The sequence below is a fragment of the Microtus oregoni genome, unplaced genomic scaffold (assembly GCF_018167655.1).
Source record: "Microtus oregoni isolate MIOR12 unplaced genomic scaffold, Mior012 000003F_ref0000135, whole genome shotgun sequence".
Classification (NCBI taxonomy): Eukaryota; Metazoa; Chordata; class Mammalia; order Rodentia; family Cricetidae; genus Microtus; species Microtus oregoni.
This window is the reverse complement of record NW_024543062.1, coordinates 8,630,599-8,645,862: the sequence shown is the minus strand read 5'-3', so window position 1 is coordinate 8,645,862 and position 15,264 is coordinate 8,630,599. Positions and strand designations below refer to the sequence as shown.

The window sequence follows — 15,264 nt, the reverse complement described above, 5'->3', positions numbered from 1 at the left end:
CCCCCTGCCCCTGATAGTCTCTCTTCTTTCAGATAGCCCTGGCCATGTCTAGTCTACTTCTTTTTCTCTCTGCTCTGGACTCCAGCTGCCTCTGGATATTTTCTTTCTCTTATGTACAATAAAAACCTTCCCCCTAATAGGGGAAAGTTTCTTTACAGTGCCATGTCTACACTTTCTATACTGCAATCCTTCTCATTGCAGAGGGAGATATATCAGAGAAAAAGAAAAGGCAGGTGTACAGGAGCATAGAGGAGCAGAAAGGAGCAGGGAGGGCAGGAGAGAGGCTGACTGCTCAGACAGAGATATCAAGAGGCTATCCTGTTTGTGTCTGAAGCTAGAGGAATACCAGGAGTTCAGAGTCGTGGTGGTGTGGAGGCCGGGGCTAGCAGGAGTGGCTGGAAGCCTACATGGAACTTCTTCCATTCACATAGTCACAAGAATTCCCCCAAAGAGATGAGTGCCATTTTTGCGCCGGCCTTTCCTGCCGCGTCTTTCTCTGTCGTCCGGCTTTCCTGCCCTCTTCGGGTCCCGAGGTCGCCGCGCTTCTCCTAGCGAAGCATGGCGATGAAGGCCGTGTGTGTGCTGAAGGGCGACGGCCCTGTGAAGGGCACCATCCACTTCGAGCAGAAGGCAAGTGGTGAACCAGTTTTGGTGTCAGGACAAATTACAGGATTGACTGAAGGCCAACATGGGTTCCACGTTCATCAGTTTGGAGATAATACACAAGGCTGTACCAGTGCTGGACCTCATTTTAATCCTCACTCCAAGAAACATGGCGGACCAGCGGATCAAGAGAGACATGTGGGAGACCTGGGCAATGTGACTGCTGGAAAGGATGGTGTGGCCAATGTGTCCATTGAAGATCGTGTGATCTCACTCTCAGGAGACCATTCCGTCATTGGTCGAACAATGGTGGTCCACGAGAAAGAAGATGACTTGGGCAAAGGTGGAAATGATGAAAGTACAAAGACTGGAAATGCCGGAAGCCGTTTGGCCTGTGGTGTGATTGGGATTGCCCAGTAAACATTCCCTTTGTGGCTGAGTCTCAAACTCATCTACTGTCCTGCTAAACTGTAGAAAAAACCCAGAACATTAAACTGTAAAATTAAAAAAAAAAAAAAAAAAGAGATGAGTGCCAGTGTTAGGACACCAGCATCTCCTGTTCAGGCTGCAACACTGACCACAACTATTGAGTGCTGTCACCGCAGCAGGGCTGATACCTCCCTTCTACTCTGTGCACGCACAGCCACCTGCTGTATCGAGCACCCTTCTGCTCCCAGCTTTCTGCCACATCTATCAATCTATCTATCTATCTATCTATCTATCTATCTATCATCTATCTATCTGGTCTGAAACCCTTAGGCTCACTTCCAGTTTACCTCATCTTCTTCCTGAGTCCATGGCAGCTCTGGGGTTAAGGAAAGCAACAAAGATCAAAATCAGGGGTTGGAGCTGAGGATGCACCCAGAAGGTAGAGGCAGGAGGATCTCTGAGCTCAAGGACAACCTGGTCTACAGAGTTCCAGCATATGCAGGACTACACAGAGAACCCCGTCTCAAAGGACAAACAAACAACAACAAAATCAGGGCTTGGATGTGCTCAGTAGGTAGAATACTGGTCTAGCATGCAGGTTCCAACTCCAGCACCACATAAACTGGTTTAATGGTGTACTCCTGTAATGCTAGCACTCGGGAAGTAGAGACAGAAGTATCAGAAGCGCAATTGGAGCTCCCGGAAACTTGAGGTCATCCTCAGCTATACAGTAAGTTTAAGGTCAACCTAGGACTACCCAGGACCTTTTTTCAAAACAACAGCAAAATACCCAACACGCACATACACAAAGAAGTCAAACTCGGGGATATCATGTAGCTCAGTGGTAAAGCACTTGCTTAGCATATGGAAGGCCCTGAGTTCTATCTTCAGTACAGCCATTTTTTTTAAAAAAAGGATTTATTCTATATGTGAATGTTTTTTCTGCACATATGTCTGCACACTGTACAGACAAGACACCAGAAGAGGGTGTTAGATTCCTTTGAACTGGCATTACAGATAGTTGTGAGATACCATGTGGGTGCTGTGAATTGAACCCAGAACTTCTACAAGGACAAGTGCTTTTAACCACCGAGTTATCATTCCAGCCCCTACTGCCAAATATTTTAAATGACTTTATCATATTTATTTCTTTGTTGAATGTGTATGATATATACATACTACATGAGGTCAAAGAACCAGAGTTGGTTCTCTCCTTCCACCATGTAGGTTCCTCCTAGGGATCAAAGTCAGGTCATTAGGCTTGGTGGCAAGTGGCTTTACTGGCTAAGCTATCTCATTGCCACCTGCCCCCCTTTGAGAAAAATCAATATACTGTAACCTGAAGTCAAATGGGCATGCACACGGCCACAGAGTAGCAGGCAAACTCTGGGAATGGGAAGGGGCTTATCATCATCCCACTCAGATGGCAAGATAGTGATTCTCTTTGCTTGGGCCCAGTCTTTTGTTTTCCTGGATGTTTTTTTTTTTTTTAATCCAACCAGGTGTTCTGGATCACATGTGTTCAATGGCAGGGCATATGCAATTACAAACAAATCCAAGATATTAAAAACAGGCGAAGCTGAGGGTGTTGCTCAGTTGACTGTTTGCCTAGCATGCATAAAGCCCTGGGTTCCATCCTCAGCACTACAGGAGCCAGGCATACCTGTAATCTCAGAATTTGGGAGATGGGAGCAGGAGGATCAGGAGTTCAAGGTCATTCCTGGCTAAACAAGTATGAAGCCAACCTGAGCTAATAAAAGCAGGGTAAGCAAACATATGAAGACCTCAATGAAGTACAACCTAATGACACACATACAAGTCAATCCCACTGAAGCCTAGAAGGGCTAAAATAACTTGGCTAACCTCACAGCCAGAGCACTGCAATTGACAATCTGCTTTTCATTTCTTGACCCTGGAATGAACGGAGGGCATCTCTGCGCTTGCTCACTCTGTAGATCAGAAAGGGAGCCTGACTAGCTCCCAAGATAATAATAGCCTAATTGATCCCTCATCCACAAAGAGCATGGAATCCACTAAAGCACATCTCAGCGGGAAGCAAGCTGTTGGCCCATGACCACTGCCAAGAGAGGATGTGGAGGAGGTGAAGGGCCAAAGACACCCTACAGGGGAAATGCCTTCCCAGGAAGGGGTTATCATGAAACAGGAGCTACCTGAGCAGAGGTATTTATAGTCAAACAACAAAGGGGTGACTTCAGTGGCACCTCCTGAGCAGGCAGAAAGGCATCTCACAGCGGTCCAGAAGATCAAGAGCTGTGTTTAACAGTCTAAGCTGAACAGCTCTCACCCAGCAACAGGAGGAGGACAGGATAGCTTGACACCCTGGGGAAATGAGACTCCACAGTCATCAAAAAAAACACAACGTGGAGAGAGGAAGTTAGAAGAATGAATCTCATATTAAGTTTCAAAAGCACATTTAAACAAGGTATCTGTCTGGGATGCCAGTGTCTAATTGGATGCACAGATCATCTTCATAGACTGCAAGCTGGGTTTGAGGGCTTCCACTTTATCTCTTCAGGAAAGAGAGGAAGAGAGGATAGAGGATCAAACAGATTTCCAAGATAGATTTGATCACACACTATAAGCAACAAACAATGCTAATCACCTCAGGGCTTTCTTGGCAATGGGCCTGGAGCCTGGGCACTGGGACACTGTTCTGAAACAACACATTCCCAAGACTACTGGAGCCAGTTTCTACAGGTCCATCTTAGCTTCCAATGCCTTCTCCACAGCCTGCACATTTCCACAGAGGCCTCCTGGGACTTCCCAGGAAATGTGCTTTTCAAAAATCCCATTAAGATATTCTTTTCCCTGGAGTTGTAGAGATAGCTCAAAGTACCCAGTCTTCACGTCAAAGCCAGGCACAGGACTGGGCATGGTGGTATACACCTTAATCCCAGCACTCAGAAGGATCTCTGTGAGTTCCAGGCTAGCCAGGGTTACATAGTAAGGCCTGTCTTGGAAAAAAACACAAACAAACAACAACAAAACAACACCCCCCCCCACCAAACAGAACAGCAAAATGCTAATCCATTCATAGAGGGCAAAGTGTGCTATGATCTCAGTGCTGGAGATGTGAAGCCAGAAAGATCCCTGAGGCTTGCTGAGTAGCCAGCCTAACTGAATTGGCAAATTTCAAGTTCAGTAAGATCTTATTCAAAGAAGGTGAAGGGACATGTTCGAGAACGACACTTGATAGTGACCCCTATCTCGTGTGTATATACAGACAAGATACTCTCTTTATCAGGACCAGCAGGCCACATAGCTCAATCCTTAAAAAAACTGTTTTTGTTTATATATGGAGTGTGTGTAGGCATGTGTGTCACTGTACATGTGTTAGTTAGAGGACAACCTATGGGTGTCAGTTCTCTCCTTCCACCATGTGCCATCTGGGGACTGAACTCAGGTCATTAGGATTGATGTGCAAGCGTCTTTACCCACTAAGTCACCTTATCAGCCCCTGACTCAATCCTCTTAATTCTATGGCCCAAAGGCTTTGGCTTCCTGTAAAAATGGAAAGAGGGCTGGAGAGATGGCTCAGTGGTTAGGAGCACTGGCTGCTCTTCCAGAAGTCCTGAGTTCAATTCCCAGCAACCACATGGTGGCTCACAAACATCTGTAATGAGATCTGGTACCCTCTTCTGGCCTGCTGGCATACATACAGACAGAACACTGTATATATATAATATAGCTTAAAAAAATGGAAAGCAGAGAAGAGAAATTCCTTCACATTTAAGAGGGGCCACCATGGCCTAATTCCAACTTACGTTAAGCCCAACAAAAACAGTCACAGTGCTCACACCAAGACCCCCACAAGGGAAGGGTCTGGATCTGGGAGTTCCATCCTTACCCAGCCTGTGAAACAGAAATGTTCATCGCTTTCCCATACCAATGCTGGGTAAGTTATGTGGGTCTCCAGACAGCATGGAGGTCTGCAGACATGGAATGATGCCTGGATCCAGGAAGAGCTGTGGCAGAGACCTTTATTCTTACTCCTGCCACAACCACAGACCTCTGCTCTCTCCTAACCATCAGCACAGCCTCAGTCCCTGGAACCACACTTAAAGTAGGAGAAATTATCTGACCTTTCTTAATTGGTATTTAGCTGAGGTAGTTCACACAGAAACTATTTCAGATATCAACAAACAAAACAACCCTAGGAGGGCAAAGGGCACTGGTAGGCAATTTGTATAAAGCAGATATAACAGGGCAGGTCACAACTGTGTATAACTCCAATCCCAGAGGATCCGACCCCCTCTTCTGGCTTCTGAGGATACTGTATGCACATGGTACAGACATACATTAAGGCAAAACATCCACACTGAGTGGGGGGGCAATATGGTTCAGTGGGTAAAGGCACTTGCCACCATGCCTTATGACCTGAGTTCTATCCCCCAAACCCACACAGTCAAAGAGAGAGCTGACTTCCACACACATGCCATGACAGCCACATATCCTCACACACACAAATAAATATGAAAAAATAATATGTATGTCTAGGCCAGAGAGATGGCTCAGTCAATAAAGCACATGCTGTGCAAGCATAAAGATAGGAAGTTGATCCCCAGCACCCAAAGTCATGGGAAAGCAGACATAGAGATCCACCTGCCTCTGCCTCCCGAGTGCTAGGATTAAGAGCGTGTGCCACCACCGCTTGGCTCAGAAATATTTCTTTACTTAAAATAATAGTTATATGTGAGCCATGCCATATGAAACTACAGAATTAAAGAAGAAAAAGCCATGTGACTGGAGTGGTGTAGCTCAGTAGTGGAGAGCATGCTAGGCAGGTGTGAGGACATCCCAGCATGAGAGGAAGGAAGGAAGGAAGGAAGGAAGGAAGGAAGGAGGGAAGGAGGGAGGGAGGGAGGGAGGGAGGAAGGAAGGAAGGAAGGAAGGGGCCGATGCAGGGTCAGAGTGAAGATATGGCCTTGCTAAGTAACCCAAAGGAACTAGTCAGTCAGCTGGGGGAATTACTGTGTGAGTACACAGGAGGGGCATAGTGAGAGTAGATTGTCTGTTGGGTGTCTTGTTTTACATTTACTATTTGCAGAGGTCTGAAGTGTGTCATTCCTTCAGTGACGTCAGTGTCCAAGTGGTTCTCCCATATTCCTGTTTGCCTGTATTGCAAGGTGTGAGGAAACATGAGTGTGTTGGCTTCCTGGTATTGTCTCTGACCAACTGCACTTTTAAGCACCCAAAGCTTGTTTGCGAGGTGCTGCTGGGAAGTCATTTTCTTTGCCCTTTTTCTGATTTCATTAGTTGCAAGGAAAAGTAGGTTAGAATGGAGGTACAGTTGAGCTAGCAAAAATTGGGTCAACAAAAAGGATTAGAAATCCTGGGAATGTGCAGAATGGTACCATGTTACCACCTTCCCAGTTATTCTGCAGCCAGTGAGTAGGGTCTTCCTTTGGCTAATTATTCACTTCATGTCCTGTCCTAGTTGTGAGGCAGAATGAATATTGTATGAATGACCAACTGTGTCCACCATACAATAACCTCTTCCTTTACTCCACTTCATCCCCAAATTCCTATGTGCAGTTTGGATATACCCATCCCACCTCCAGGCCTTTGGACTGGAGGATGTTATTGGCTTACACAGGGTCATGCTGACGAAGGATAACACAGAGTGAGTCACAGCGGAGTCTTTTCCCTTGGGACTGAATGAACTGCTCAGAAGGACTCCCGAGACAAAGGGTCATCTCTTGTAGGACCAATTACAGGAAGGTGAACAGATAACATCCTGTTTCAAGTTGCCCAAGGTACTAGACAAACAAACGAGAAAAGGGATTCAGGAAATAGTGGATTTGGCCCAGGGGATAAAAGATGCCGTGATGCCAGCTGGGCCTCAGTTTATAGAACCAACCATCTGTACAGACTGTTAGAAAATCTAAAGTTTCCAGGAAGGAAGTTATAGTGGTATATTATTTGTGTTTTAAAAAAAGCTTGCCTGAAGATTAGTGCAAAACAGCCACACTAGTCAGCCATAGAGGCCAGGCAGTGGTTGCATACACCTTTAATCCCAGGAGCCACACTAGTTAATCACAGAGTCAGGGTAGTGGTGGTGCACACCTTTAATCCTACTACTAGAGAAGAATATAAGACAGGAGGAGACATGGCTCATTCTCAGTCTCAATCTGAGGATTTGTAAAGGCAGGATCACCCATTTTCAGTCTGAGGTAGAGGTAAGAGCCAGTGGCTGACTGTTTTGCTTTTCTGATCTTCAGGTTGAACCCCAGTATCTGTCTCTGGGTTTTTATTATTTGTGCTACAATTGGTGCTCAACATTTGGGGTAATGTCAGGGACCCTTGTCCCAAAGATGATAGAAGGGACCATTGTCCTAATATGTCAGGGACCCTTGTCCTAAAGATGATAGCAGGGACCATTGTCCTAAGGATGTTTGCAGAAAGCCCCACTACCTTGAGAGCTGTTTGCTAACAGAACCTGCCTCACATCCCAACTATCTTGATAGCAGGGACCACTGTCCTAAGAATGTTTGCAGGGAGCCCCCACATCCCAATCACCTTGAGAGCTGTTTGACCAGGTGTGCTGACTTTTGCTACCCCGGCAAAACCCCCACCCCAACCCAAATTCCTCATTCAAGGGCTATATAAGCCGCTGCCATTACGCTAATAAACTGAGACCTTTACAAGAATTTTGCTTGATCTCCATTTCTCTCTCACACCCATATTCTTTCAGATAGTGCCTCTTTAGGACTCTGGAATAACTGGACCTGCTTGGCGGGTGCAGGGTAAGAAAAAGCTGTTAGTCTATTGCTTTACAGGCACTGGCATAGGCCGGAACTATACATGATTGAGGTCACTGCCCTACCAGCTAGGTTTTCCTTCTCTCCTAGCAGGGCTCTCCCTGAGCCCTTTTCTTGGGTTACTGCCAAATTAAGTAGCTGTCTTGAAATTAAGTCAGGCCTTTACTGTATTACGCAGCAGCAAAAAGCCTCACATCTTCAGCAGTAGCAGATTTGGAAAGACAATTGGGAATTCTTAAAGGGAGGAATTATTTAAAAGAATTTTTCCCACATTAAAAAATGAGAACCATTACAATGGAGGGATTTGGGTCTCTGAATGAAAATATGCTTGAAAGTTTGAAATTAGAAGGATTAAATGAGAGGATAACCAATTTAGATGGGATTTACGTAATGTCAATTGTGTTATCAGATTATCATTTTTGTTTTATCACTAAAAATTGGTTAATCTGAGTGCTATTAGAAATTGTCTTGAAATTAAGCCAGGCCTTTACTGTATTATGCAGCAGCAAAAAGCCTCACATCTTCAGCAGTAGCAGATTTGGAAAGACAATTGGGAATTCTTATTAGAAAAATCTAATAAAACAGGTCACAGAGACACTCAAATCCAGACAGAGGAATTTAATGGAGAACCAATTTCAATGTTGCATTTTAAGAATAGAGAGGAACAGCTTAAGGTTTTCAAACAACCAACCCTATCCAGTAACCATATAGGAATTGTCAAATGATAGAGTAAGAGCTGATTGGACTCCTGTGCCAATGTTAAATTTAAGGAGATTCAGGAAAGCAATAGTCTCATATGGCTTGCACTCACCTTTTGTGAAGCAAATGTTAAAAACTCTGTCAGTTTGTGATAGAATTATCACTAACTTAATAGAATTGGTTAAAGCTGTTTTAGAGCCTGGTCCACAATTACAATGGAGTATCTGGTTCAGAGAAGAGGCTAAGACTATTGAATAATGGAGTAAAGCCAGAGGTAGGGAAATCGCCCAAGATCAAATTCTTGGAAAAGGAAATTGTGCTACTATAGGAAGGCAATCTTTACATGATGGCCACATCCTGGCTTTATGCTGAGCAGCTGCTTTGAATGCTTGGGACAGAACTGATGAAGTAGGGAAGAAGGTTGTATAATTTACTAAAGTCATACAGGGTCCAAAAGAAACATTCACTGATTTCTAATAAAGATTGACATCAGCAGTAAATAGAATGATAGATACCAAATTCAGATGCTAGACAAATAATAATTAAATCTCTGGCTTTTGAAAATATAAATTCTCTATGCAAAAGGATAATTAGGCCTTTAAAGACAAGGTCAGCACCTTTGGAGAAGGGGATTCAAGATACAATTAATAATGAATCTCATGACCATGATGGTGTATGAATAGGAGAGGTGATTTCCACAGGTTTAAGGAAAAATTGAAATGTCAAGTGTTATAACTGTGGCAAACAAGATCACCTTAAAAGGGATTGTCAACAAGACGTTCCAGATATAAGGTTTTTTCTAAAAATAATCCATTCATAATGCCCCTCCCTTCTAGATATGCAGAAGGTGTGGCAAGCAGACATTGGACTAATGAATGTAGGTCAACAGGGATATTCAAGGTAGTCCTTTGCTGTTGGGAGAAACTCTGTGAGGGGCCTCTTCCGATGCCAAATTTGGTTCAGCCATTTCCTGCCATTGTAGAGGAAACTCCTTCCCAGAGCAATTAAAGAAACTAATGTCTATTGTAAGAAACCATACTGCTCTGGATAATAGAACAGTTATAAAAGAGAGAACAAAAAATTCAGAAGAAACCATAAAGCAAGTATTTTGGCAAACTTCTATAAATAAAGAACAAAATTAAAAATATGAATAAATGATGTCATTGAAGGTCTAGTAGATACTGGTGTGGATATAACAATAATTTCATCAGAATCTTGGCATCCAAATTGGCAAACGTTCAATTTTTAGGGACTGGAACTTTATCTCAGGTAAAGCAGAGCATGAGATGGATGGAATGTATAGGGACAGAAGGAGAGAGAGGAATATAAAACCTTATTGGATAATACAGCAATGGATTTGTGGGGACATGATTGGAATGGAATTATAATCATTACAGTAATGGAATACTCAGACTAACATTCCCCCAATCTTAGAAACAAACCATAAATTAACATATGTTTCCAGGAAAAATATTACAAAGTTTTATAAAGAACAGTCACTGACCATTCAGGTTGTACAAGAACAGGGCACAACAGCTGCTGATCTTCCAAAGGCACCAACAGCCCTACCTATCAAATGGTTGATAGACAGACCTGTGTGGGTTGCACAATAGCCTTTAACAACAGAGAAACTGCAGGATTTAGAACAGTTGGTACAGGAGCAACTAAATGCTCAGCATATTGAAGAATCAACCAGCCCTTGGAATTCTCCTATATTTGTTGTGAAAAAGAAATCTCGAAAATGAAGAATGGTAATAGCTCTAAGAGCTGTTAATAAGGTGATTCAGCCCATAGGCTCTCTACAGTTTGGAATGCCTTTGCCGTCCCTATTGCCTAAAGGAAAGTTTCTTATAGTTATTGATTTAAAAGACTATTTCTTCATTATTCCTTTACAAGAAAAAGAAAAATTTGCCTTCACAGTGCCTACTTATAATAATACTCAGCATGCTAAGAGATGTTAATGGAAGATTATCCCACAGGGAACATTAAATAGCCCCTCCCTGTGCCAATATTTTGTGAAATCAGAGATTGGAAATGATATCTAAGCAATTTTCTGAATCTCTATTTCACAATTAAATAGATGGCATTTTACTTATTCAAATGTAGATACTTTAGGAAGAATGTTTGAAGAATTAAAGAAAATTTTCCCTTGTTGAGAATTACAAATTGCTCCCTAGAAAATTCTATTATTTAGATTATAAAATAGGTTTATAAAAAAATTAGACCCCAAAAGGTACAAATTAGGAAAGATTGATTGCAGACTCTTAATGACTTACAAGGATTGGTAGGAGACATTTCTTATCTACAGTGCACTATTGGGATAGGTCCTGCTGATCTGATTAATTTAAACAAAACCTTAGATAAGTGACAAGGACTTAAATAGTCCCAGGGAATTATCGGCTGAAGCTGAGAGAGAACTGACTTTGATTGAAGAGAAATTACAGAAGGCACAGATGGATGGATCATGTGGATCCAAATCTCAACTGCATTTTGGTCATATTACCCTCCAAATATTCCCCTACAGGAATTTTAATGCAGAGGGAAGATATTATCTTAGAATGAATCTTTTTACCAGGTAAACCAGGTTAAAAAATTAAATATGTATGTGGAAAAGATCCCTAAGTTAATTCTAAAAGGAAAGTTGAGACTTTGTCAATTAGTAGGAATAGACCCAGCAGAAATTATAGTATCTTTTAATAATGATGAAATTGATTAAAAAATGGGAAAAAAGTGAACCCTGGCAAAGAGCTTGTAGTATTTTTGCGGGGAGAGATTAACAACAACTATCCCAAAAGTAAGAGAATTCAACTTATAAAGAGAACTAAACTGGATCCTTCCTCACATTGTATGGGATACACCAATAACTGGAAACCCAACATTCTATCCTGATGCAAATAAGGAAAGGCAGGTTACAAACCAGAAAATTTAAGTGGAAAAAGCCCTTATAATTCTGTTCAAAAGTCAGAATTATATTCTATTCTCATGGTACTAATGGATTTTAAAGAACTTCTCAACATAGTTACTGATTTACAATATGCAGAGAGTTGTTTTGCATATTGAAACCACTGAATTTATACCAGAATTGGCTTAATTATTTATTCAGTTACAAGATCAATCAGGAATAGTAATCATCCCATATACATAACACACATATGATCCCCTACAGGTCTGCCAGGTCCTCTAGCACAAGGTAATGCAGAAATCGATCAATTATTGATTGGAAATGTGCTGATGGCCTCAGATTTTATAGAAAACATCATGTCAATGGCAAAGGTTAAAAAAAAAAAGACTTAGCACATGACAACAAGCTAAGGAAATTATAAGGAAATGTGCTACTTATTCTTTATACAACCAAACACCACTACCTGCAGGAAGTAACCTAAAGGGTACTCTAAGGAATGAAATCTGCCAGATGATGTATTCCATATCTGTTATAGAAAGATCAAATCAAACTCTAAAGGGTATTTTAAATAAACAGATATGGATGATAAATACCCCCAGAAATAGATTGCATAATGCTTTATTAGCTTTGACTTTTCTAAATGCTAAAGAGAAAGAAATAACAGTTGTAAAAAGACATTGGATAGTAGAAAACTATAGAATTAAATCAGCGGATATACTTTAAAGATATACTGACCTCAGAATGGAAACCAGGACATGTATTACACTGGGGAAGGAGTTTTGCTTTCTTTGTTTTCACAGAAGAAAAGCTATGGATTCCATCAAAATTGACAAAGATTCGATTTGAACAAGAGACACTTTTTAATTAGAAGAGATTATAGTTCATCAAACAGCATGGCCATTTAATCTGAACTAACCTATAAAACTAACAAATGCTTTTCATTTGATCAGATGTAACTTGCCAAAAGAAAATCTCCCCAAAATTAGGGTTGGGGAAGGGTTTTGTTTCTGTCTTTTCAAGAGAATAAAGGTATCCATTCAGCTAAGGAATCTGAAGACCACCAGACAAATGAGACCATCTGAAGAAAAAGGACAAATCATCTAGAAAAAAGTCACAAGAGTAAAATGACCTATTGGTGTATCACATTTACAATAGGATAAAATTTTATAAATCTTCCCAAATGTTTGTTTTTGCTACATTCTACAGACATATAATGCAAATGGTCTTTTGTAGTCCCAGTCCAGTTAAAGATTAAACTGGCTTTGAAGGTGGAGTGTGGCTCTCTCCTCCTCTCAACCCAAGCATGCTTATTTTAAAGTGAAATCCAAAATCTCTGTCTCATGTCAGAAGAGTCAACTGATATGACAGAAGAAAAACAAAAATTTAAGGACTATTTTATTGTTACTAATCTCACAATCCTTTGATTTTTTTTTTTGTTTTTGTTTTTCGAGACAGGGTTTCTCTGTGGCTTTGGAGCCTGTCCTGGAACTAGCTCTGTAGACCAGGCTGGTCTTGAACTCACAGAGATCGGCCTGCCTCTGCCTCCCGAGTGCTGGGATTAAAGGCGTGCGTCACCACCACCCGGCACAATCCTTTGATTTTACATTAACTCTTTAAACAGCATTTCAAAGTTTAAGATTAATATATATATTTAAAACTTTTTGTCACAATATCAGTGGTCATATAGAGTACTATTTAATTCTAGAAAATGGTTTCCTCTACCTTTCTGCACATGATTTCTGGTTTGAGTCTCTATTAGTTTTCTGCAGTGAACCATGAGCATGCCTAACAGCGACCTTTGCAGTCTCCAAAAGGAGAATGGGCCCACAATGACTCCTCCAGGACTATGATAACACTGTTAAGCTGAAAAACACCACCTTAATATCAGCCTTTGAACTACAAACTGCTCAGAACAATTTCAAGGTGGCTAACTGAGAGGATCCATCCTAACATCCTACCCTAGCCAGGACCTGAGATGAGCCCTGCACTTTCCAATTACAGAGACTGGACAACAAACAAATGGTACAGCTAGCTAGCTCTCCCAGGACTTGACAATTAATACAAAATTTTCCTTAGGGTTCCCTAAAGATACTGTTGTCCCCAGACAGCAGAAAGCAAATTTAAGAATACGATGCCCATATTCCCAAGAGGTGAGGTTGGATGGTTTTGGTTGTTCAATGGGTTATGGATATTTGTCATTGTTTAGAAAGTCTGGTTATAAGTTGTTATTGGTTATGGTCAGGAGAAAAGTTGAACAAGGGAGATTAGATTCAGATTTCTTGTTTTGAAAAGAAAAAAAGGGGGATATAGATGACAGGATAAAAGGGTAGATTATTGAATCTACTCTGAAAAAAAGGACACAGATATGACAGGATAAAATGGTAGATTATTGATTCTACTCTGGAAAGAAAAAAGGAAGGATATAGATATAAGATAAAAAGGTAGATTATTGAATCTACTTTTAAAAATCAACTACTAGTTTTATATTGGATTGGATTTTTGTATACTGTAATGCAAATTTTGTATATTGATACAAATTTGAGATTAATTTTGTTAGAACATACTGTACATACATTTCTACTCTTGTTCAAGGTATTGTACCTATACAACTCATTTAACAATGTAATGCAAATTTCTAGTCCTTGAAAATTATTATTACTAACATTGAGGATAAGAATACAGGTTAGCAGTTAATCACTTATTATAATCAAACTTGTAGTCACATTAGGGATGTTTTTAGGGTCAATCAAAGATATATTTTAGATAGACAGGTCATCTTCAAGCACTTCAGAGATCTACAGAATATGGCCTTTAAGATGTTTTAATAACATAGATTCTTGTTTTTTAAATGACAATGAGACATATGTGCTCCTAGCTGCACCAATCTACTTCAGAGAACATAATGGGCATAGAAGAAAACTCCACAATGGAGTTTACTTTGTGGCAAAAGTAAGCCATTGGGCAAGAAAATGCCCTTGCCTCGACTACTGACAGTATGATGTCCTAATTGGACAAGCAGGAACAAAAGAAAGTGACTGACAGACATTGTCAAGACAAGAAGGGACAGCCCTTCAAGATATTCTGCTTTACAGAAAAGTCTGTCCGATATGCTAGGCCTGTAGGCTGAAGATGGATGTCCCAATGTTGCAGAGGACTATGTGTGACTGTTTCTGTCATTTCTCACATTTTTTGGAAGTCGCTTACTTACACTTACTACTTACTTAGTTAATATTATTTCCTTCTTGGGTCTCTGAGGGTGTTGAAGATTAGATAGTTATAGTTTTCCTTGTTTACCAGAAGCAGAAAGCAGGTTATGGTAGAAAGTAAATTAGGTACAAGACTTTGGACTCACCAAGAAAGGACAGATAATGGAATATTTTCTCTGAATTTGTCAAATGCAAATGGACTAGACATTAATGTATTTATTGTTTGTATTTATTGTATATAGTTACTGTACTTACTGTATAGTTTTTCTTATATTAGATATAACCTTTTAATTTAGACAAAAAGGAGAAATATAGTGGTATATATTATTTGGGTTTTGAAGACCAGTGCAAAGTAGCCACACTAGTCAGTCATACAGGCCAGGCAGTGGTTGTACACACCTTTAATCTCAGCAGCCACACTCGTTAGCCAGGCCGTGGAAGGAGAGTTACAAGCCCCAAAAGTTGTCCTTTGACCTCTGCACATGACTCTGTACTCTCTCACACATGAAAATAATCAATATGTGAGTAACTGGTCAGGCCACACTTATGGAAGAACAGGGCCAGAGGAACATGACAAGAACTAAGCAGGCTGTGATGCTAATAGGAGTGGGAATATGCCACTGTCATGTGAGATTCCAACACT

General features: G+C 41.0%; 1 protein-coding gene across 1 annotated transcript; it reads left to right on the top strand.

Annotated features, from left to right (window-relative positions):
* Window positions 1-472: 472 nt before the first annotated feature.
* On the top strand, window positions 473-1,107 carry LOC121446310 (superoxide dismutase [Cu-Zn]). The gene has a single exon (XM_041648846.1). The coding sequence runs from the start codon at window positions 559-561 to the stop codon at window positions 1,021-1,023; it is 465 nt and encodes a 154-aa protein (XP_041504780.1). The 5' UTR covers window positions 473-558; the 3' UTR covers window positions 1,024-1,107.
* Window positions 1,108-15,264: the final 14,157 nt, after the last annotated feature.